This window comes from Eumetopias jubatus, unplaced genomic scaffold (assembly GCF_037043125.1).
Source record: "Eumetopias jubatus isolate StellerSeaLion01/CBP00866 unplaced genomic scaffold, mEumJub1_p1.0 scaffold_5, whole genome shotgun sequence".
Classification (NCBI taxonomy): Eukaryota; Metazoa; Chordata; class Mammalia; order Carnivora; family Otariidae; genus Eumetopias; species Eumetopias jubatus.
The window spans coordinates 154,334,778-154,358,047 of record NW_028274811.1 but is presented as its reverse complement, the minus strand read 5'-3'; the positions used below and the strand labels follow the sequence as shown (position 1 = coordinate 154,358,047).

Genomic DNA, 23,270 nt, shown 5'->3' with positions numbered 1-23,270 from the left:
TTTAAAATCCTTCCCCTCCCTGCAGCTCAAAGGAGCCCCTTTCTTTTTGCTAAACGGGATGCTGCCTGTTTCATGAATTGGTCAATGAAGCCAATGGGACTGGGATCTTTTAAATTACTTTGTTGCCTTTTTATTAACAATTTACATAGCTTTTTATAAGGAGGATTGAATAGACCTCTCCTATAAGAATTCCAACTAATAGATGCAGATACTCAACCATTCATCAAGTAAATGGAGCTAACTCTCCTCTCCTAAAGTGGGGGCTCAGGGCAGTTGTCTTCCTGCACATGGGAAAGAGTAACTTCCTGGTGGGGAAGCCTGACCAATGCTGCCTCAGCCAGGTGACCAACGTTAAATGGGCAGTGACAAGTGTTCCCTTGTTGTAAAGTAACGACAAAGCACTTTACCTCCCTGATCTGCTTCCTCAAAACCCCATAACCCCAGTCTAATCAGGAGGAAAACAAGTAAATCCCAATGGGGGACTTTCTACAAAACGCCTGACCGGTCCTCCTCAACACTGCCAAGGTCACTGAAACAAAGCAAGTCTGAGAAACCGTCACAGCCAAGGAGAGCCTAAAGACACATGATGAGCACATGTCACGTGGTGCCCTGCATGGGATCCTGGAGCGAGAAAAGGTAGAACAGAGGGAACCTGAATAAAATACGGACTCCCGCTAAAAATAACATATCAATATTTCTTCACTAATTGTGACAATTTTGTAGAAAACTAGAAAAAGAGGAGAAATCAGGGGCGCCTGGGTGGCTCAGTCAGTTAAGCGTCTGCCTTCGGCTCAGGTCATGATCCCGGGGTCCTGGGATCGAGCCCCACGTCGGGCTCCCTGCTCCACGGGAGCCTGCTTCTCCCTCTCCCTGCTGCTCACCCTGCTTGTGCTCTCTCTCTCTCGCTCGCTCACTCTGTCAAATAAATAAATAAGATCTTTAAAAAAAAAAACAGACATTAAGGGTCAAATAAGGGAAACCTATTGCATCGGACTGGAAGCCTAGAGGAAATGGGTGATTTCCTAATAAAAATGCACAATAATAAAATGGACGCTAAAATAAGGAAAAAACAGGCAGACCAATTAGCCATCCAGGGCCTCATCTTACTGCTGGTTCTCCTCTCACTGTTCTGGGGTTTTCCTCTCCTAGGACAGAAAAGGAACAGGGACAGAACTGTTCTGGAGCTGCCCTTAGACCCGACCCCACTCACTGTCTTCCTCTCCCCCAGCCATACCCTGCTCAGCAAGGACACTGTGCGCGGGGAGTCTCAGGGATTGTTGATCCTGATGTGTCACCCAGTTCTTTTTTGGATGGCAAGGGACTGGACACACTTACTAAAGTAAAAGAAGTTAATATTTTTTAATGGTAGAAATACCTTAATACTTGCAAGAGACAAGAGTGGGTTTGGACCTGGCAGGTCCAAAGGCTCACACTCTCACAGTGTGACCTAGACACACTCCAACACTCCATCCTGCTAGGTGCCCTGGGGTGGCCCCATTCATAGGCACAGTCTCTCTCACTGCATCTGGGGCCTCCCACGACTCCAGGCTGACACCCACTCACCATCCATTCTACTGGGAAGGGTTTCTCTTTCCCTTGGCTTCCATGAAGTCATGGCTTTAAGTGTCTTTGGCCCGGCTTGGGTCACACTCTCATCCTTGAAGCCATCAGAGCACCCAGAAAATAGAGAGCAAGGGGTTGGGTAGACTTGGATCATACACCCATCTCTGAAGTGGGTGGAAAGTGGGGTCTGCCCTCTGGAACTGTCTGGATGGTAGGCAGGTGACATGGGGTTCCCAAAGGCAAGCTGAGGTGCTGGACTTGGACGTGAGAAGAGATGCCAGGCTGGGAAAGCAGCAGATTCCGCATCACTGGTGACTGACTGCACGGCTTTGGAATCTGAAGCCCAAGGAAGGAAGGGGTCACTTCATTAGGGTCACGGGCTGCAGCCGCCCATCCAGTGCTCTTGCTATTTTCCCATGACGGCAAGGCGCTCTCCCACTTGCTGAAAAAGCAACTTTGCTGTTGGTAGGAAACTCAAGGCTCCTGCCTTGGATATTGGGTCCTCACACCTCAGAGACTGGAAGGCACACAGACCTCACTCTTCTCCCTGGGAGGAAGGAGCCCCGGAGTCACACCTGCCCCCCACATTAATCGCTCCTCCCCAAAGAACAAACTGGCTCATTCTCCAGTCTCTTCTCTCTCTTTTATGAAGAACAGAGAGCAAATGTGAGGATAATAAGGAAAGTATCGCTCATTGAAACAGTGGGAGGCTCAAGGATAATTCCACACCACAAATCCACACATGGCAGACTTTCTGGGGGCCACAGTCCCTGAATCATGCATGTGACTCTCTGAAACCAGGCAGCCTCACTGAGAAACTGCCTGCTGGGAGGCACAGTTACTCCCATAACCTTAATTCTTAGCAAATACGTATGTCAAAGGTTTACATCACAATCGGGAGGCCAAAGGACTGCAGGGTCAGTCTGCCGAATGGCTGTATGGCTGCTGTGGACAGGGCCACATCCAACATTTGGAGGGTTAAGAGACTGTGAAGGAGGAAGCCCTTGTCTCAACCACACAGATGTTGGGAATGGAAACATCCTGTGGGGCTGTCTACACTGCCCATGGGCCTGTTAACACTGCCAGGAGCATAGTCAGCTCAGTAATGGCTGTGGGGGTTGTCAGGACCCTTTCTGGCCTGAGCTGGAGGGCCACAGATGCCTCCCTGGATGGTCAGAGGCCAAGGGCTGTCCTGTCTACTGCCTGTTTCCTGCCAATCACTCAGATGGGACGAAGGATCTAGCCAGCGCCAGGGGGGGCCCCCAATAGCCCGCAAGAAGGCCGTACATGGGGGCGGGCAGGCCACGGCAGTCAGTCCTATATGAATCCATTCGTGTCTACAGAGTGCCCTCGTGGGGTGGGGCCGTGCTGGAACTTGCGGCTGCCCAGGCAGAGTGGGGCCAGCAGCACCCTTCCCAGGTCGGAGGGTGGAAGAACCCTGTATAACCTCTGAGTCCCCCTATAACCCCTGACTGGGGATGAGTTGGATCTCAGTCAGTGATCAGGTGGACATTTCACTTTTCTTCTGTCTGAGCCCAGGAGTGAAGGGCTGAAAACCAATGCTCCAGCTCACCTCTGACTCGTGTGTGACCCTGGGTGAGTCCTGTCTACCCTGGAGGCCCAGGGAGTTGGAGGAGGGGGAAGAAAGCCAATTATGCTTAAACCTAACCCCGATCCAGACCCTGGCCCTGACCCCAACCCATGACCCTCACCCCAACCCCACCCAGATTCTCAGGCTGATCCACACTTGCATCATGAACAGGCCCAAATCAGTTTTAGGGGGTTATTTTCTCCAGAGAGCTGCTCAGCTCTGCACTCCTGCCCACACGCCCATGGAGGTGGCCCTGCCTCCTGAGGACGCACAGGTTGCTGACTCCCACACCTCTTGCATACATCACCCAGCAGCATGGTGGGGTTTGTTTTGATTTTTTGCTAAGTTTTATTTTAATCCAAGGACTTTGATTCATACAAAATGTCATTGTAGAAACAATAGCAGAATCCAAAGTCTGGGTGATCAATATTACTCAGGCAGCAAACTCGTCAATCACAGGATTGTTTTAAAGCAGGTCCCAGTTGTGTCGCATGGTTGGGACTTCTTTTTGGGTTTTTTTTTTAACACTGTTCTTAAATATAAAGTTTTGCAACAAACCTTTGATTTATATCAAATATAATTAAAAATTAACAAATGAGTACATTGTATCAAAAAGTACGAAGATATACATTTCATGCACATACTTGTATATATGTATATATGTATATATTTTACATGCACACATAACTTATTCAAACTACAGCCACTGCTTGACTGGTCCAGATGCAGACAACTGGTTAATGCATTTCAAATTTGGCAACTCACTATGAGATCTCAGTGGAAACATATGATAGCTGAGAAGAGAGGATACAGAAACAAAACCCAAAGTCAGGAAAACAAGACACAGTATCTCTTCCCCCACTCCCTGTAGTTTTCACCAATTCCAGTGTCTAGAAGAATCCAGACAGACTGGTGAGGCCGTGTGGGGCTAGAACAGTGATTCTCCACCCAACATGGCCTGGGAAGCAGCTGTGGTTCTGCACAGAATGGATACATTCACAATAACATGGGCCAGAGATGAAACATCAGTATCAAAATACACATCCTTCTGCTTTGCAACAGGAACAGAGCTATCTCATGCAGAGTCTGAGATACCATTCCAGTTATTATTTCCTATTGCATGTAAAATACTCTGTAATCTTAAAGTTTCAGAGTATTGTGCCTTCCAGTAAGGAGGTTCTATAAAATGGTTTGGTCACAATCATGCTGAAACCCTAGAACAGGTGGTGGTCTTACGTGATTTATTTCTATTGAATGTGTGTCCTTTGTTGCATAGCCCTGTGGGTTAACGACATCCACTCACTGGGACACACCTCCACACAGAGAAACGCACACACACGTCACAGGCCAAGTTTCTTTAAGGTGAGTCATGGGGCAACAGCCAATGGGAACACTCAAATGATCCAGCGAAGAGATCATCTGACATTTCCAAACACGGAGGATGCACCAAAATCTAATCATCTAAATATTCCTTTTGTTCACGAAACAAAGGGTCTCCCGGCATTTTATGCACAGCCTCCTACCTACGGTGTTTCCCTTTTGACAGTGGCCATGAGGTTGGATTTCCCTTTCGCTTCCTGCTTTCCCGTGTCTTGTGCCACAGTGCTGGGCTTCAGATGGCTCCTGCCTGAGCCTCAGCCGCCAAGCTTCTTGCCCCATCGCTTCCTCCGAGTTTTGGCCTCATTTCAGTCAGGCTGTCCCAAGTGCCCGCACCTGCACAGACACAGGCCCTCCCTCCTGCCCGCCGGGTCCATCTCCACTCCCCCACCTCTCCCTCTTCCCACGACCTCTCCCTCTCTCTGGCCTTATCTGAAAAGAAACTTTCACAACAGATACCACGCCCTCTTTGGCAGGCATCCCGTCCCTGAGATTCAGATGTAGAACAGACTGAAAACACCCCATACAAGGACACGCTCTACACTGCTCTGTGGCTTCCCAGGAAACCCTTCCACTCGTGGGAGGAAAACAGGGAAATGGTCGCTTCGTTTCCAACTACAACCGTCCCACTGGATGTTATATGAGTGTTCTCCATGGACACCAGCTTTCTACTTGGTTGATATTTGGAACTGGAAACAGTTCCAAGGATTCACCCACGCTTCACACAGGCTTCACGTCACCGCCCCCAGGAGCCTGGCACGAGAGGGCTCGGAAGTCAGGCACTTGGTCGAGAGCAGCAGAAGCCAGGGGAGCTGGGGGGCCACCCAGGCTGGACGCAAGAGCATCTCCTCGCACAAGCCACACACACACACACACACACACACACACACACACACACACACACACACACACACACACACACCCAAAAGAGCTGAGAGCTTCCTACAGGATTTTTTTTTAAGTTCTGTTACTATTTCCTTCCCATTTTTCTGTTTTTCTCTTCTTTCTAGATCAAGTGTATGGAATTGACAAAAGAGGGAAGGGTGTTTCGATTAAAAACCAACAGCAAGAATGTTTTCCAGATTTGGTCCCTGTCAAGGTTGACAGCATCTGGGAGAGGACAGAGAATGTGTGAGTGTATTTCTGGTGTCCATCTGCTGTTTCAGGTACAAAGAGCCACGCCGGATGTGTTTGTGTTTGTGGGCGCCGACAAGAATGCACGGAGCCACAGGCCGGGCTCCCGAGGCTACTGCTGTTGACCATCCACTCTGTCTTATCTGGCCAGGCGTGTAAACATGCCGGGCTCCGTACCACACACGTGGATAAAGGATGGTCTCTACCAGATCCAGACCTCCTAAAAGTGGCCCCGGGCACACCCCCCAGACGCTGGGAGCCATCACACAGGATTCAGACTGACAGGGTCCCACTCAGCACATGCAGCGACTTCCCGTGTAGGGTCTGTGGTACAAGACCCAGGCAGGCAGCATACAAGGGGACAGAGAGAGCCACGTCCCTCTCCGAAAGGGCTTTAGGAATTGGTCCAGCGTGAAAGAGGAGGTGGGGGCGGGGGGGGGAGCCGCGGGGCCTCCCCCCAGCTGGCCCCAAAGGCGGGGCCCCTCCTCCCAGGGGCTGCTGCCCCTGCCTCGGTGCCCCTGCACATCCCTGGGAGTCCAGCGTGGATGATAAAACTCATCGGCTGGAACGCGCCCACTGAGCAGGTGTGAAGCGGAGGTGCGGCTAGCACCAGTGGTCTTGGTCGGGGTGGTGGTAGCTATGCCGAACCCGGCCGCCCGAGCTGAGCCCCAGAGTGCAGTGGTAGCCGTTGGGCACGCGGTGGAGGGGGTGCGACTGGGAGGTCAGGGAGGACACATAGGAAGTCCGGGAGGAGCGGCCTGAGTTGGTGGCCACAGCCTCCTCGAAGGTAAGCGTGTCCTCGGGCTGGGTGCGGGCAGTGTCCTCACTGTCCAGACGCTGCCCCAAGTAAGGGTCAGAGCCGATCCTAGAGCCGGCGGCCAGGGGCTGGCTGAGGGGGTCTCTCTGGAGCAGAGCATTGTGTTCGGAAAGGCCACGGCTAAGCCGGCCTGGGGAAAAGGTGGGGAGGCTGGTCTGTGCCCCAGCAAAGTGGACAGGCGAAGAGTTGGCCGTCTTGTAGGTGACACTGGGACGGGGGGTCAGCGGAGTCTGGGGGAGCTGCCTCCGCCCACCACGGCCAAGGGTGCTAGCACCGGATGTTGACAACAAGGGGCTCCCGTTCACTGAACCACCACCCTACAAGAAAATAGAACAGAGAAAAAAAAAAAAATCAAAGTCCCAGACCAGAGGCCAATGCATGTGAGAACCATGGAGATGGGGGGTGAGGCATGGAGAGAGGCAGGCACCCTGGGAGGGGACCCGTAGGGTGTGTGGTGGAGGGGGGAAAGCCGCTGGTGCCGGTAGGCCTGGGGAGGTGGTTGGGGAACAGTGGGTAACAAAGGGACAGGCACAGCTCAGGGAGAAGGGAGACCAGAGGCCAGTCCAGGGCAGTTGGGAGGGGAGGATCGGGCTGGTGCGGGAGGAATAGAGCAAGGATGAGGGGAGCACAGACTCGGGCCTGGGAACCAGGACATGAAGGAGGATTCGGAGCATGGTGGGGGGGGCTCGTAAGGAGGGGCAGTGAGGGGGTCCTGTCTTACCGGTCTCCGGGGTCCTGGCTCCTGCCCAGCTGTTGGTGACGTGGGGTGGCTGCTGAGGGAGGGTTTGGGCTGCGAGGGCTCCCAGCCCCCAAAGCGGTCACAGGAGTAGAAACGCTGTTTCTCCGAGGAAGAGGAAGAGGGTTGCCTCCGCTCTTGGGACCGGCCCCGCTCCTGTCTGCGCTCCCTCCGGCAGCCTGTGGGCCCCTCTTGTGGGGGTGGGCCTGGCCCTGCAGCACTGCTGGGTGCTGGCCAGGAAGAGGGGAAGTCAGAACAGCGAGCCAGGTGGGGAGACAGACCCCCAGCCCAGATCCGGTCCCCAGGGCCAGCAGGGGGACCCAGGGGGAGAGCTGAGGTGCGTGGGTGATCCTGCCTGGTCCCCAGACCTGGGCCTCACAGCCCCCTACTCAGGGCCGTTTGGATGGTGGAAGCACAGAAAGGAATGCCTCAGGCCCTGGCCATAGGAGGGACCCCCGCACGCACCGCCATCTGTGTCTGCGGACAGGCTGGGCCCCTTCTCCGAGGACTTCTGCTTCCTGTCCCTGTGGCGATGGCAGCGGTGGTGGTGATGGAGCAGAGCCTGGCTGGCTGGGGCACGGTCCAGGGCAGCGCTGCAGAGATGAGCCACGTGGGGACGCTGGGGCGCCAGTGTGGAGACGGAGCGCTTCATGGGGCTGGCGTTGGGGGCCGGCTGCAGGTGGGATGTGGGTTGGCACACAGTCTGAGAGAGGGGCCTGGGGCAGGCTCCAGGGCGGCCCTGCAGGCCTGGGGTTCAGGAACCACCAGGCCCCTCCCTCTCCCCAGAAAGCTCTTCCCCACCCAGGCCCACCCTTTCTCCCAGAGCACGCTGCACAAGGTGCTGTCCGTCTCTGCCAGCGGGGCCCAGAGAGCTGTTGGCCTCAGTGTCCCTGGGGGACAGGGAGGATGCCAGGAAGAGGGAGGCTGCGGGCCTGGCTGGGAGAACCCTGAGGGGTGGCTGCGTGTGATGGCCCTGCTGGGCCAGGGCCATGGGGCTCCTGCCCTGGGCTGAAATCGGGACCTGCGGAAAGAGGCCCTCCAAGGGGAGCTGACCCACAGCCTCCACTCGGCGTCCTCAAGCTGGCCGCCCAGCGGGCCAGGCTCAGGAAGGCGAAGAGGGCGGGAGCCACCACCAATGGGAGGCAGAGACAAGTTTAGAGAATGAAGTCATTTGGAATGTGCAGAACCAGGAACCACAAAAGGAGGCAGGGACAGAGCCAGCCGCAGGCAAACACTGAAGGTCCCCGGCTGGAGGAATGCCCCTCTAAAGCCCCTCACCATCCCAGAAAGTGAAAGCAGGCCCCCTACACAGCCTCAGGTCTGCAGGCCCCTCTCTGAGTCCTTGTGAATGGGCCCACAGCCCCCTTGCCCTGGAGCTTCCTGCTCGGTACTCAAAGCATCCTCGAAGGAGCAGGGGATGCCGCCTCCAGAGTCCAGAGAAAGAACAGGGCAGGCCGGGCGCCTGGGTGGCTCAGTTGGTTAAGCGACTGCCTTCGGCTCAGGTCATGACCCTGGAGTTCCAGGATCGAGTCCCGCATCGGGCTCCCTACTCAGCTGATCCTCCCCCCCTCATGTGCTCTCTCTCTCTCATTCTCTCTCTCAAATAAAATAAAAAAATCTTAAAAAAAAAAAAAAAAAAAGAGGAACAGGGCAGGTCATCCCCAGAGCATCCATGGGGGAAAGGGAGGACCAAGCTGTGAGGCACCGTGTGCATGGCGGGGGGGCCGGGGGGGGGCAATGCAGGCTGGCGTGAGGAGGGGTGTCCTAGAGAGAGGGAGAGTCTGGGTCAGGGACACTGGGCTGGGAGATGGAAGCCCCAGGGCCACAGCAGGAGGCTGAGCACCGGTGGGTGGTGGGGATTCCTGGCAGGCCTCCGAGGACTCTGGCTGCACCTCTTGAGACCATCATCCTGGGAGCTCCCACCGGGGCTGACAGTGTCCAGGCCGCAGGGCAGGTAGGGAGCCCTCACGCGGGACACAAGCCCTCCCCAAGCCAGGTCTCCTCATCCCCCACGCCCCCACCCTCCCATGACCCTGGCCCTCCCAGACCACCCACCTGAGTCTCTGCAGCCGGGCGAGGCATGGAGGCCGCGCGTCCCTGGCTCTCCAGTCCGGGTTGGGGCTCCCAGTCAGGACCTCTCAGGGCCATGCTCTGCATCTGGACGTCCACAGCCTGGGCATACAGCAGCCCGCAGTCACACCGGCCCCCACCCCACTCTCACCTTCCCCCCCAACCTGGGCTCCCCGCCACACTCCTGCCATCTCCCACCATCCCTGTCTCACCCCAATCCTTATCTCATCCCCCATCCCCAGCCTGGCTCCCCAGCCCTGGGAGCCCTCCCCGGTTTTCCTGGCTGCACCACTGGGATCTCTGTAGAGTGGCCACGCTCCAGGGGTGTCCTTGCCTCATAGGGTACCTCCTGGGTCCTCTGAGTACCCCAGGAAACAGACTCCTTGATGCCACTCTCCTGGGTTTGTCTGTAGAGAAGAGAGGATTGTGCTGTTGGCTCAGAGGTCTGTGGGCCATGGAATGCCCACCAAGGACCTGGCTCCAACCTGCCAGGAACCTATACTGGCCCCTTCTACTCTGGGTTAGAAGCAGCCCAGACGCGTGAGGCCCTTCAAGTACAGGCTCTCAAGTGGCCACACAGCAAGGGATGTGGACCCAGTACCAGGGCTCAGAGCAGATGGGCAGAGAGGGCCCCGGACATGAGTCCGAGGGAGGTCTGGGCCCACCGCTTGCTGGTCTAGGGACACCCGGCAGGTTCCTCGGCCCTAGACAGGGCCTCCCAGGAGTAGTGGGAGGCCACATGTGCACAGCATGCATGACGCAGAGGGCAGACATCCTGTCTACGCTGGTGCACAGCAAGCCGTGACCACTACGTTAGGGGCAGTGTAGTACTCAGGAAAACCTACCTGATTAACAGTCCAAGACCCACAACCAGGCTGCAGAAAAGAACGTCCAAACATGTACAGATGAAGAGGAAATCAGGAGCCCTAAACATGCATGCTGTGCCCAGCCTGGTACCAGGCCCCACACCCTAGCCCTTGCTGGATGAGGCAGAGCACAGGCCCCCCTCTTTGGGCTCAGCCAATGATTTCCTTTAGCCAAGAGGGTGTTAGCAGACCTGGGACCCTGCTGGCCCTGAGGGGGTGGCTGAGAGGAGCCTGCCTGCTACCACCCCCCAGCGACACACGGTGCAAGACAGGTAGGTGATTGTTAGTTCGCAACACTTGGTTTTGGGTGGTTCATTACCAAGAATTATTGTGGCAAGAGTTAGGGGTTAGATAACAAGGACGTTACCAATTTGTCTACAAAATACAATTGCTTCAGAAATCACTACTGGAGTGGAGATCTGAGGAAAAATGTCTTAGAGGAGTTAGGAAGACTAGACACACACAGGCCGTCAACAGAATGGGGTCAAAACAAATCATTTTCAACGGGCAGTGAGGAAGCAGAGGCAGAGGCCCCTCACTGGAAAGGGAAATGGGCACGCACAATGGGAGGTGACAGTGGGAACCACCGACTGTCTAAATCCACTGACCTCAGTGCCATCAGATGCACCGTGTAACGTTTCGGGAATTAGCTTTGGAGTCCACCATGGACCGCTCCAGCAGCCCGCCTGGACTAGCTTTCAGGCAGCATCTGCGGGGAACCATTTGGGGGGAGGTGGGCACGGGGTGGAACAGAGAGGCCAGTCTCCCAAAGTGGTGATGGGACCTGAGGGCTCCATGTCCTGCAGCACAGCCTACAGGGAGCCCCTCTGGGAGGGGGAGAAACCAGGAGTCCTGCCTCCTCCGTGCACCTCGCACCCTGGCCAGGTACTCACACGGCCCCGCCGTTGCTGAGGGACGCAGAGCTCTTCTGCTGAAGGAAAACCCGGGCTCCTCGGAGCACAGCCGGCTGTGTCTGCTCCAGCGTGGCCTTCAGAGGGTGGAACAGGGACACAGGGCCCATCTGTAGAAGGGACGCAGGGAAGACGAAGAGCTCTAAGGGCAGAGACAGGTGTGCCGGAAAGCTGGCCTGACCCCACAGCATGGGTTGGTGCTCCTTCAGCCCTGCCCCAGCCCTACACAGGAGGTAGGCGGGGGCTTACTCCCAACCTGGCCTGTGAGTGACATCAGGAAAGTCATTTCACTTCTTGGAGCTTCAGTTTCCCTACCTACAATCTGGGGACCTCATCCAATTACAAATGGTAAAAAGATTTCATCTCATCATCAACTTGGATTGATGGGTAGAGGCTGCATGAGCCCGGAATGAGCAGAATTCTAAGGACATTTCAGGGCTCAGGGGGTGGCGGGGGGGCACTGATGGGTGTCTGCAACAGACAGGGGAACGGGGAATGTGGTGTGGGCATCAGATACTTCCCATCCCACAATGGGTGAATGTCCCTGTAAGCTCCGAACACCAGGCAACTTTCTAGACAGAGTCTACGTATGGTCACTGATGGTTTGGCTGCATGGGAAAGTTGTTATCTTTGAAGGATGACGTCAGGAAGATGGGGCCCCAAACCAGCCCAGTCAGAGTCATGAGTGGAAGAAATCATGACCCTGGATCCATCAGTTTGATTCTCTCCGGTCCCTGCCAATGTGCACGGTAATCAGGTTCTCCTCGAACCTCCCCAAACAACCTCCTCAAATATTCTTCAAACTTCTTTCTTCTACCACTTAAAACAGTGGTATCTCCAGGGAACAGGTCCTCACCCCTTGTCTACTGCTCCTGAACACTAGGTCTCCAAGTCAGGGGGCCCCCAGTACCAGCAAGAGACCAGCCGTTGGAAAGCACGCAGGCTGTACGGGGTTTCTGACTTTGGGGCCGGAGAGTGAGGCTACAGTAGGAACCTCTCACCTTCCTTTTCCCGCCGTGCAATCCCCAGGAAGGATGTGGGTTTCCTCTGCCGTCAGAACAACTGACGGTGCCAGAGTCTGAGGTTTCCTTCTTGGAAATCCTGGAACTCGGTACCTGGGACAGGCCTCCCGTGGCCTGGTGAAACTGGTCTCTAGGGGTCTTGTTCTGTTTGTAGAAGTCAAGTATCATCAGAGCTGCGTACACCTTCCCTACGGTCATCTCATCGGCTGGAGGGAGAGAAAACAGAGGGTGGGGTGTGGAGGAGGAAGGGGAGGTGGGGGGGCAAGGGAACAGCCTCCACCACAGGGACTCCTGGACATGCTCAGGGAAGGGCACAGGGCTTGGCCGAAGTTGCATCTGTGGACACTGAGCAGGTGTTCTCTGGAGCTGTACTGACTCTCCACAGGGCCCTCCATCTCCTCCCAGTGAAGTGGATGTGGGGTTTAATCTTTAAGCACCTCATCTCTAACTGTAGGAGTCTCCCTGCTGTTCTCTGGATGTTTTTAAGTATACACCCCCACCAGGAACGTGGGTGACTGTGGTCAACAGAATAAAGCCCAGGGAATCCCTTCCCACAGTCCCTATGCACCCACTGGTAAGACCGTTCTCCCTGCAGGTGGAAACTAAGTCTAGACTATTGACGAGGTCACCCTGGCCCAGGCCTCCTGGCTCTGCCTCTGGGTGGGACACAAAAGGGGGGTGAACAAGGAGAATTTCTTGCCCTCACTTACGTTTATGGGGTGGCACCAGTAAATCCAGGGTCTTCTGGGGCAGATTGGCCCACACAGAGGAAATCTCCTTCCTCAACTCTGCATCACACTGATGCTGCTTGGTGCCGGCTGGGGCAGGACAAGGGTGTGGAGGGGAAGAGAGATGTTAGGAGCTGTCTCACGGGCCCCCTGGGGGAGCCGGCAGGGAGAGGTGTGGTGTGAGGGGAAATGGGGCAAGGACCGTGCCAGGAGAAAGGGCAGAGCGGGGAGAAGCATGGCCACGGCGGCTGTCGGAGCGTCCCTGATGGGCACGTGCAGAGACAGAGGCCTGTGTGCGTGGGCCCTGGGAGTGGAGAAGGGATATGGTGGCGGTCCAGCTGTTCGTCCAGCCATTCAAAACTATCAAGAGAGCACCCTCCCGTGCCAGGGACTATTCTAGGTGATGGAACAAAAGCAAAGGAGCCGCCTTTGTGGCACCATGTGGCTTGACTCAACAATAAAGTGGCAGTAAGTTCAAAACCTAGTGTGTTGGGTGCAGAAAAAGCTTAAGTAGGGAGGGATGAGAAATATTAGGAGGGCTGAAATTTTGGACAGTGTAGTCAGGAAAGGTCTCATGAGAAGGTGGTGTGTGTGTAAGACCCCGAAGGCAGAAAAGGACCAGGGGTTGCAAAGGCCTTGGTGTGTCACACAACCAGCCAGGAAGGCAAGGCTCACTGAGCGAGGGGTGGGGGTGACGGGCTGCAGGGAGCAGATGTTGAGATAGGAAGCAGCAGAGCGTGATAAGCAGAGGGATAAAATACTCTGACCTTTTTTTAGCATCAGGTTTACTATGGTATAATGTACATACAACGAAATCTGCCCTTTTCAGTTATCCCATTCTATGAACTTTGGTAAATCCATAAAGCCACACATCCACCCCACAATCGAGTCATGGTATATGGCCCCACTGCCAAAGTCCCTCTGTGCTCCCTTTCTAGCTGACCCCGTGGCCTCCTCTCACCCCGTCCCATCCCTAGTGTGTTTTCTGTCTCGGTCTGTTTTGCCTTCTCCAGAATGCCACACAAACAACGTCATCGGGTGTATTGGCTTTTGAGTAGGACTTCTCCACTCAGCGTGGTGCCTTTGAGATTCAGTCCACGTTGTTGAGTGTATAAGTAGCCTGTTTCTTTTGATTGCGGAGTACTACCTTGTGGTATGGATAGACCCCAATTTGTTTATCCATTCACCAGTTGTGAGCATTTGAGTTGCTTACATTTTGAGGAGATTATGAAATAAAGCTGTGAACATTTGCATATAGGTTTTTGTGCAGATGTATGTTTTCTTTTATTCCCACTTGGGAGTGGGCTGGCTGGGCCGTACGGTAAGGAACTGCCAAACTAGGATCACAAGAATTCCATATTATGCATTCTCACCAGGACTTAATATTGTCATTTAGAAAAGTACTTTAGTCGTATTAATAACCATGTAGTGTTATCTTACTATGGCTTCATTTTGGATTTCTCCCATCCAAGTACGAACCAGGCCCGACCCTGCTTAGCTTCCGAGATCAGACGAGATCGGGCGCGTTCAGGGTGGTATGGCCGTAGACTTCATTTTGGATTTCTCTAATGATTAATGATATTGAGCATCTTTATAGGTGTTTATTTGCCTTCCATATATATTTTTTGGTGACAGGTCTATTCGAATCCTTTACCCATTTTTATTAGGTTGTTTATTTTCTTATTACTGAGTTGTGACAGACCTTTATCTATTCTGGAAACTGATCCTATATCAGATACATGGTTCAAAAATATCTTCACCAATGCTTTAGCTTCGTCTTTTCATTTTCTTAAATGTCTTTTTGAAGAGCAAAAGTTTTTAATGTTGATAAAGTTCAATTTTTCAATTTTTCTTTTATGGCTCATGCTTTTTGTGTCTTCAAAAATCTTTGCCAAACTCAAAATTGCCAAAATCTCTCTCCTGTGTTTCCTTCTAGAGGTTTTATAATTTCACATTTTACATTTATGTCTATGATCAATTTCAAGTTAATTTTTGTAGGAGGTAAAAGGTATGTGCTATGGACTGAATTGTGTGCTGCCCCCGTTCACATGCTGAAGCCGGAACCCTCATTGTGACTGTATAAGGCCGAGAAGGAGGCAATTAGGTGAAATGAGGTCAGAAGGGTGGGACCCTGACCCAGAGAGTTAGTGTCCTTATGAGAAGAGACACCAGAAAATTCATTCACTCTCTGTATGCACTCAGGGAAAGACCATGTGAGCACACAGTGAGAAGGTGACCACCCTACAAACCAAGAGAACAGGCCCAGGAATGAAACTTACCTTCCTGGCACCTTGATTTGGACTTTCAGCCTCCAGACTGTGAGAAATAAATTTCTGTGTTTAAGCCACTCAGTTGTGGTTCTTTGTTATTGGCAGCCCTAGCAGACTAAGACACTAAATGTCAAGACTTTTCCCTTTTCTGGATAGTTGTCTAAATTTTTCAAGTATCATTTGTTGAAAAAAATTATCTTTTCTTCATTAATTGCCTTTACAACTTCATCAAAAATCCATTGGCAATGTAAGTATGAGTCTCTATTGTGTTCCACTGACCCATGTCTCTGTCCTGTCACCAACACGATACACCTCAATTGACGTGCTTTATAGAAAGTCTTTGATTCAGGTAGAGTAAGTTTTCTTTGTTCTCTTTTCAAAATTGTTTGTTATTCAAGTTCTTTTGCTTTTCTAGATACATTTTAGAATTTGTTTGTACATTTCTACCTAAAAACCTGTTGGGATTTTGATTGGGTGAACATTTATTCTATTGATGAATGTGGGAAGAATTGACATCATGACAATATGGAATCTTCCAATGCATGAAGATGATGCAGTGCTTAATTTTTAGATCTTCTTTGCTTCTTTCAATGTTTTGAAATTTGCAACATAGAGATCTCACATATATACTTTTTAGAGTTATCCAACAACAAAGAAGTACTTCATGTTTTTGGTGTGATTTTAATGGAACTTTTTCCCATTTCAATTGTTAATTGCTAATATATAGAAATACATTTGCTTCTTGCACACTGACCTTGTATCCTGTGACCTTGCTCTATACTTGGGGATGGTTTTAGTTACTTTTTTTAATGGCTTAAAACAACAGAAATTTATTATCGCAGTTCTGGAGGCCAGAAGCTCAAAATCAAGGTGTCCAGCATGACCGTGCCTCCTCCAAATGTTCTAGTGAAGAATTCTTCCTTGCCCGTTTCTAGATGTTGGTGGCTCCCAGCCATCCTTGGCATTCCTTGGCCCGTAGATGCCTCCATTTTATTCACTTTTTCTTAGAGTCTTTCAGATTTTCTCCATAGATAATCATGTCAGTTGTGAATACAGGCAGTTTTATTTCTTCCTTTCCAATTGGTATGCCTATTTCTTTTTCTTAACTCATTACAATGGCTAGGACCTAACGTATGGTGTTGAACAAGAATGGTGACAGCAGACATCCTTCCTTTGTTCTTGATCTTAGGGAAAAAGGGGTTAGTCTTTCTTTGTTAAGTGTGTCATTCGCTGAAGGTTTTTCATAGATATCCTTGATCAGATTGAGGGGGCTTCCTTCAGTTTCTACTCTATGCAGAATTTTTAAAATCATGAATTCTTGTGAAATGCTTTTTCTGCATCTATTGAGATGATCATATAGTTCTACTTCTTTGATATATTAAATTATATTGATTGATTTTTTATACTTGAACTCAACTTGCATTCCTGGGATAAACCCTACTTTTGTCATCAAGCAAATAGATATATATACAGCCAGACTCAGTTTGAGAAAACTGGGTGGAATATTTTTGTGTCTACAGTCATGAGGGATACTGATCTGTCACTTTCTTTTCCTATAATGTCTTTGTCTCATCTTGGTGTAGGAGCAATGTCAGCACAATATGGTAAGTTGAGAAATGTCCTCTTTTTCTCTATTTTCTGGAAGAGTTTATACAGAGCTGGTATTATCTCCCCCTTAAATGTTTGGTGGACCTCACCTATGGAGCTAACTGGGCCGGGGATTTTCTTTGTTGGAAGGCTTTTAACTATAATTTAATTTCTTTAATAACTATAGTGCTACTCAGATTCTCTCTTCCTTTTTTTAACCCACTCAGGTTATCCATTCTTGAATGAGCTTGATATTTGGTGTCAAGGAATTTTTCCATTTCATTTAAGTTGTTGAAGTTATTGACAGAAAGTTGTTCATAAAACTTCCTTGTTATCCATTTAATGGCAGCAGGACCTGTAGTGGTGTTCTCTCTTTCATTCCTTATATTGGTTATTTCTATCTCTTTTTCTTGATTGGTCTAGCCAGAGGTTTAATTTTATTGCTTTGGTTTTTAACATGATCATTCTAGCTGTTCTGTTGCAGGCAGATAAGAACAGAGGCAGACCAGTCTGAAGCTACTCTAAGAATCGAGTCAAGACCCGAGAGAGGGGCTTGGACCAGGAGCTAGCAGTGGGAGAGGACATAGAAGTGACCATATTCTGGTATATTATGAAGGTGGAGTCAAGAGATATGACAGGAGATCATATATGGATCAAAACTGGGAAAAGGATTTAAAAAAAAAGAAAGAAAGAAAGAGGAGGTAAGAATGACTCCAGAGGTTTTTGTCTTGAGTGACTAACTGGAAGAACAGAGTTTCCACTGATGGAGACGGGAAAGATCATGGGGAACACGTGGCGATCAAGTTTGGGCAAGTGAACTTTGGAATGCTTCCTGGGCCTCCCAGTGGAGACAGTAAAAATTCACATGAGAATGCAGAATGCAGGTCTGGAGTTCAGGAGGAGGCCTGCACTAAAAACACAAAGTTGGAATTCCCAGTATTTAGAGCCATGAAAATAGGTGGAATGACAAACGTGGCAAAGGGAACAGTCTGAGGGGCACCGTGACATTCAGAGGATGGGAGACATGAGAAAACAGAACAGGAAACATCAAAGGGATTCAAGAAGAACTACACGACCACGGAGGAAGGGCCGAGCCGCGGGCGGGCGCGGCCACGGAGGAAGGGCCGAGCCGCGGGCGGGCGCCGCCACGGAGGAAGGGCCGAGCCGCGGGCGGGCGCGGCCACGGAGGAAGGGCCGAGCCGCGGGCGGGCGCGGCCACGGAGGAAGGGCCGAGCCGCGGGCGGGCGCGGCCACGGAGGAAGGGCCGAGCCGCGGGCGGGCGCGGCCACCGAGGAAAGGCTGAGCCGCGGGCGGACGCGACCACGGAGGAAAGGCTGAGCTGTGGATTAGGTAAAATGAGGACCGAGCACACGGAGGTCGCCGAACAGCTCAGCAAGAGTGGCTCCAGCAGCATTGCAGTGGAAACCCACCTGCAGACCGAACAAGAGAGACCAGACAGACAATACAGACCAGTCTCTGGAGGAGTTGGTCGCGAGGAGGGGAAGAATAAACATAGGGAAGCCAATGGAGGGAGCAGAAAACCTTTTAAAGATGGGAGAGATCATAGCTTGTTTATAAGTTGATACAAAGAATCCAATAGGGAGGAAAAAACTGACAGGGCAAGAAGCAGGGTGCAGAATTTCTGGCATGACATCTTTGGGTAGATGATGAGAACCGGACCTAGAGGGCAAGGGGGGCAGGGTACGGGACTGGCCTTGACTCATCCGCTACAAACGAAATGGCTGAGCTCAAGGGCTCGAGTGCAGCCAGGAGGGTGGTGTGGGGGCAGAGACAGTGCAGATCCCCTCTGGTGGCTCTAATTTTTCTAATTTTCACAGGAGGGTGAAGGTGGAAAGGATACACTGGAGGTTTATTCTCTCCTAGATTTGGCACAGGCTATGCAGTCCTATCAGTCAGCTCAGGAGAGGACCGGACAGGGCCCGGGGTCACTACGGGGAGCGGACAGAAGGCACACAGACGCTGCACCCTGGAAGGGTGCTACCTCACGTGAACCTATGTTCTGCCGTCACATGCTCTGGGTAACCTGGACAGGTCATTTAACCTGCACCTCAGCTCCCGCACATGAAAATAGGATCATTACAAGGCTCAAAGGCAGGGCGGTTATCAGGGGATGAGGTCAGTGCCCAACAGAGGCGCCATGAGCAGCTGTCCTTGGTCACCTCCAGACAAGCCTCCTCACCCCCCTTCCCTGCACACCCACCTGGGGGTGGCTCTGGACTGAGGACCGCCCGGTCCTGGCTTGGTGCCCTCCCCAGATGCTGCCTTGCTCACCTGGAGCCAGCTCGATCTCCAGTGCAGTCCGAATGAGGGCCATCAGCGTGGACGTGAAGTGGACGGTCATGTCCTCATTGGAGATGGGCATGTTCATGCGAACCAGGCGCTAGAGACAAGGGGAGCAGGTCAGGGCCAGGCCTACCAGGGTCCCTCCACCACAGGACTACAAGGTGCTGGAGGCCCCTAGAGGCTGGGCTTCACCTCCTGGGGGTGGCTTCTGCAGGCGCCCAGGCAAAGTTGGGTGGCTGGGAGTTTTGCCAGCATTCACACTCACCCTTGGACCACACCCCCCCCCTTGGAGCAGTCCCTCCTTCTCCTAGCTATGGAAAAATAGAAGTCCAGGTAAAGACTGTAGCATAGCACCAAGCCAGAAGCCTGGATCCCTCTGAAAGAACAGGCACATGCTTAGCCAGAAGGACCCCTGCCCAAGGCTGGAATAAGGGGCGTGGGGCCTGGGCTGAAGAGGGAGGGATCTGGGCTGCAGAACAGAGGCGAGGCACCCTGGGATGGCCCACAGACAGGAGGGAAGACCCCTGTCCTTACAGCTCTGCCCAACGTCTTCTCCTCCACCGGCAGCCTGGAGCACTGGACAAGGGGCGGGTTAGCCAAGAGCACAGCTCTGAGCTCCCACTCCCAGTGAGGCATCCCTTCACCCCAGGAAGGCTTCTGCCTCTCACCCCCCAGCCAGGGGGCCTGGAAGAGGCAGCCAGCACCTTCCAGTCAGAAGGACCCAGAACAGATGGTACTGCACAGGGCCAGCGTGGAGGCTGGTAGGGAGAGGCTCAGGGCCATTGCACAGGAGTAAAAGTACTTCGGACCAGACTGGGAGCAGTGCCCTGCTGCTTTGCTCCCTGTTTCCGCATCAGGTGAACAGCCCCTTTTCTCTCCTCATTTTTCAAGGACAGAAGAGCGGGAGACAGATGTGTGTCTGTACCACAGACCTCCGGGTAGAGCCAGCAGCTGCCCAGAGCCTGAGGCTCTGAGAACTTAGGTGGTGTCCAGGAAGAAAAGTACCCTTGGTGTGTCTGGCATGGTCTCAGCCTGGGAGGTCACCTAGCTGACCAGGTAGAGCCCTAGGGGCACCGTGACCCACCTGTCTTCTCTCACCACTCTCTTGTCGTCTACCATAAGACAGAGCTAGAGAAGGGGGCACAGGGCCCCTCCCCGGGTTGTGCCTGTCCTCTGCCAAGCCCACATCCCATGACAGAGCAGCCTCTCTTCCCCTCTAGGGGGGGCCCCCAGCCCGGCCCCCAGCCCTGCCCCCAGTGTCTGGGCCCTAGATCCAATCCTCAGCCTAGTAGAGACCGGGTGGCTAGAGACACGAGCCCAGACTCTGCCCCCCTGAATGCTGGTGAAGCCCCACCTGGCACATCGAATCGTGGTCCCAGGACCTCACACATCACCTTTGTGATGCACACCAGGAAAATCGGCTTTCCAGAGCACAGGGTCCCTGTAGACCAGCACTGATGGCAGGAGGAGAGGCAGAGGGATTCCTCTCTAGGGAAGTCAGGGAGTCGGGTCCCAGCCTGAAGGGGGAGCAAGCAGGTGATTTCCAAAAGAAGAGAGCTCTGTCCAGGGCACCTTCACCAGAGGCTCTCCTCTGCCTGTCCAGGCCCTAGAAGGGCAGGGATCTCTGGAAGTGGCAGAAGGACAAGGCCAGGGTAAACAGACAGGCATCTCTGCCCTGGGCCTAGGACCTCCTGGTCATAGCACCCTGAGCATCTCCTGGACCCTCCCCAGCTCCCCAAGCCCATCCATTCCTACCCACCCTGAGGCCTCCCCCGGTCTATTCATGACCAGAACCTTGGAACTGGCCAGCACAGCTGGGGAGGGGCCCTAAAGGGTAGCCCATCAGAGCCCTGCATGCCCAGCCTGGCCCCAGGTATCAGTGTGGACAGAACTCTCCTCCTTGGGAACAAAGCTACAGTCTTGCATGCAGGCCTCAGGCAGGCGCAACATGCATGCCAGGCAGGGGAGGGCTGAGGAGGACAGCAGAGGCATCTGCCGATGGCCTCAAGGAGCCACTTAGCTTCCAAAGGCTGTGCTGAGCCAGGTGACAGAGGGAGGCCCAGATTGAGAGCACAGAGACAGACAGCACGGACAGAACCAGAGAGAGGAAAGCTCTGCTGGGCAGCTCGCTCAGAGAGAAGACGGTGGCACAGAGGCTGCAGACACATGCTGGTGGAGCCGCACGACTCGGGCTGGCTCTGTTTTCTGGGAGCAATGGGAGCTGCAGCAGGGCTCTCGGTGTGGCGCGACGGGTGGGGGGTGGTGCTGGAGGGATGGGAGGTGCCTACACACCAAAGGGCACATGGGGCAGGTGGGAGCAGGCTTGGGGCTGGGCCATGTGACCTGCCCGCCCCCCAAGGAGGGAGGCCTGGAGATGTCCTTCAGTTTACCACCTCCTTGCCGCTCAGCCTCCTGGGCTCCTCAGCGATGGAGGGAGGGGGCATGGGACTACCTGTCCTTACCCTGCAGCAGTCTCTGAAGCCCCAGGAATGACAGCAGAACGCCTCTCCCTGGCATCCTTTCCTTCTTAATGCCACAGCGCCTCCTTCCCGCTGTGGAACTTACAAAGCCCTGGGGATGCTGCCTCCCAAGGCTGACAGCAGCCCAGACCTGGGGAAGTTCTGCATGTGCGGAGCTGAGTGGGGGTTCCTCAGAAGTGCCAGAGGCCCTGCAGGCCCCTATTACCCCAGGCTCAGACCCAAAGGGCTGGATACCTCCACCCTCATCAGGTGCTTATGGGACAGAGAAGCTGAGTGCGGTCCTGGGCCCGGAACAAAAACAGCTTCTGTCTGAAAGGTGGTCTGTCCCCTCATTTCTGGGAAAGAGAAGGAAAGGAAAAAAGGCAGGTGGAGGGCTCTGGCTCCGTCTTCCTGAGCCTCTCAGGGGCTCTCAAGGGGGCACACCTGCGGGCACAAGGGGCAGGTGCAGACACCATCATGGTATCTGTGTCCCTCTGTCTGGGAAGGTAGAGGACATGGTTGGAGCAGAGAAAAGGAAGAAACAGTGAGACAGCAGAGCGGCAGACACACAGATGGACAAGCCCCGAGAGGAGACGGGAGACCAGCCCCAGCACAGCCAGCCTCAGGGTGCAGGGTCGGGGTCTACCTTGTATGCAACTCGAGCATGGCATTTCTCCCCCAGCCCCAGGGGTGGGGACATGTGTTTCAGCATCTCAAACATGTCATTGTACCTGATGCGCCCACTGGAGACCCGGCCCAGGGAGGCAGAGGCAGGGTGGGGTCCACAGGAAGGGGTGCGGCGGGAGGGGGCCGGGGGGAGGAAGCAGACAAGAAAACAGATCCAGTTAACCAGCGTCCGATTACACGCCAAAAGTCAAAATACGTAAAATGAGGGACTTCTCTGCTTGACCCGATCCCCTCCTTGCCCCTCCCAGCCTCACCTCCACACTCCAGCCCCACGCAGGGCAGCGGGCAGGGGTGACATCTGAGCTAATGAACATGGAGGGATGAGGAAGGACTGCATCGGGGCGGCTTTGGGTTGTCAACTTCTGATTTCACACTTTTAGAAACCACAGATAATGCCAAATCAGAAGAGCTGCTTCACCATGCCGGGAGAGCCGGCAGACAGAATTACGTGACTGATGAGGCCGGCCTGAGAACCACGGCAGAAACATAGCTTTCCGTCACACTCAATTTGCTTCCAAGTTAGCCTAGAGGCTACAGAAGTGGAGAAAACTCTACAACAAGCCAGAAAACTAGAGCTGGGGGAGCCCCGAGGCTCTAGAGACAAACTTGACCGGTGAGTCCTGCTCCAAGCCCAGAGACACCCTAGGCCGCCCAGGGCGGGGCTGCTGCTGGGAGTCAGGGCTAGGCAGGAAATGGGAGTTGGGGGGGGGGTGGAGGGGGCAGGGGCGTGGTGGGCAGCTGGGGTGGGGTGTGGCTTGGAGCCACTCTTGCACCCTCCTGTCCACACCAGGGACAGGGCTGGCCCCAACACACGGGACAAGGCTGCGGATCCAGGGAGGTGTCTGGGGGCCGATGAGTGTGTCTTCCGAGATAGACAGGCCACCAGGCCTGCAGCCTCACCTCCACCCCTGGGGACACCTGCCTATGGGACCTGCTTGGGGTCCCAGAGACGAGGTCGGGTTCAGGCCACCCAGGAGAGAAAGGCAACAGCTTTTTCCTGGCAGGCACAGCTGCCCCAGGGCCTGGCCCTCCTCCCAGGGTTCCCAGCCTTGGCTGAGTGGATCGATCCAGAGGTGAAGCAGGAGGGCCCGTCTTTGGGCCTCCACTGCCTCTGTCCTCGCCTCCCTCGGGGACCAGAAGCCCCTCGG

The 23,270-nt window shown here is 53.6% G+C and overlaps 1 protein-coding gene across 1 annotated transcript in view; it reads right to left on the bottom strand.

Moving 5' to 3' along the window:
* Nucleotides 1-6,251: 6,251 nt before the first annotated feature.
* Nucleotides 6,252-23,270, bottom strand: part of LOC114204014 (voltage-dependent N-type calcium channel subunit alpha-1B-like) — a 57,414-nt gene continuing 40,395 nt past the window's right edge. The window contains exons 8-18 of the mRNA XM_088023198.1: nt 22,082-22,178; nt 18,965-19,073; nt 12,798-12,905; nt 12,181-12,293; nt 11,048-11,175; nt 9,578-9,695; nt 9,440-9,457; nt 9,274-9,390; nt 7,684-7,891; nt 7,204-7,448; nt 6,252-6,799 (exon numbers count right to left, since the gene is read on the bottom strand). Of these exons, the coding sequence (XP_087879324.1) occupies nt 6,269-6,799; nt 7,204-7,448; nt 7,684-7,891; nt 9,274-9,390; nt 9,440-9,457; nt 9,578-9,695; nt 11,048-11,175; nt 12,181-12,293; nt 12,798-12,905; nt 18,965-19,073; nt 22,082-22,178 (1,792 nt within the window). The 3' untranslated portion in view covers nt 6,252-6,268. The remainder of the gene's footprint in view (nt 6,800-7,203; nt 7,449-7,683; nt 7,892-9,273; nt 9,391-9,439; nt 9,458-9,577; nt 9,696-11,047; nt 11,176-12,180; nt 12,294-12,797; nt 12,906-18,964; nt 19,074-22,081; nt 22,179-23,270) is intronic.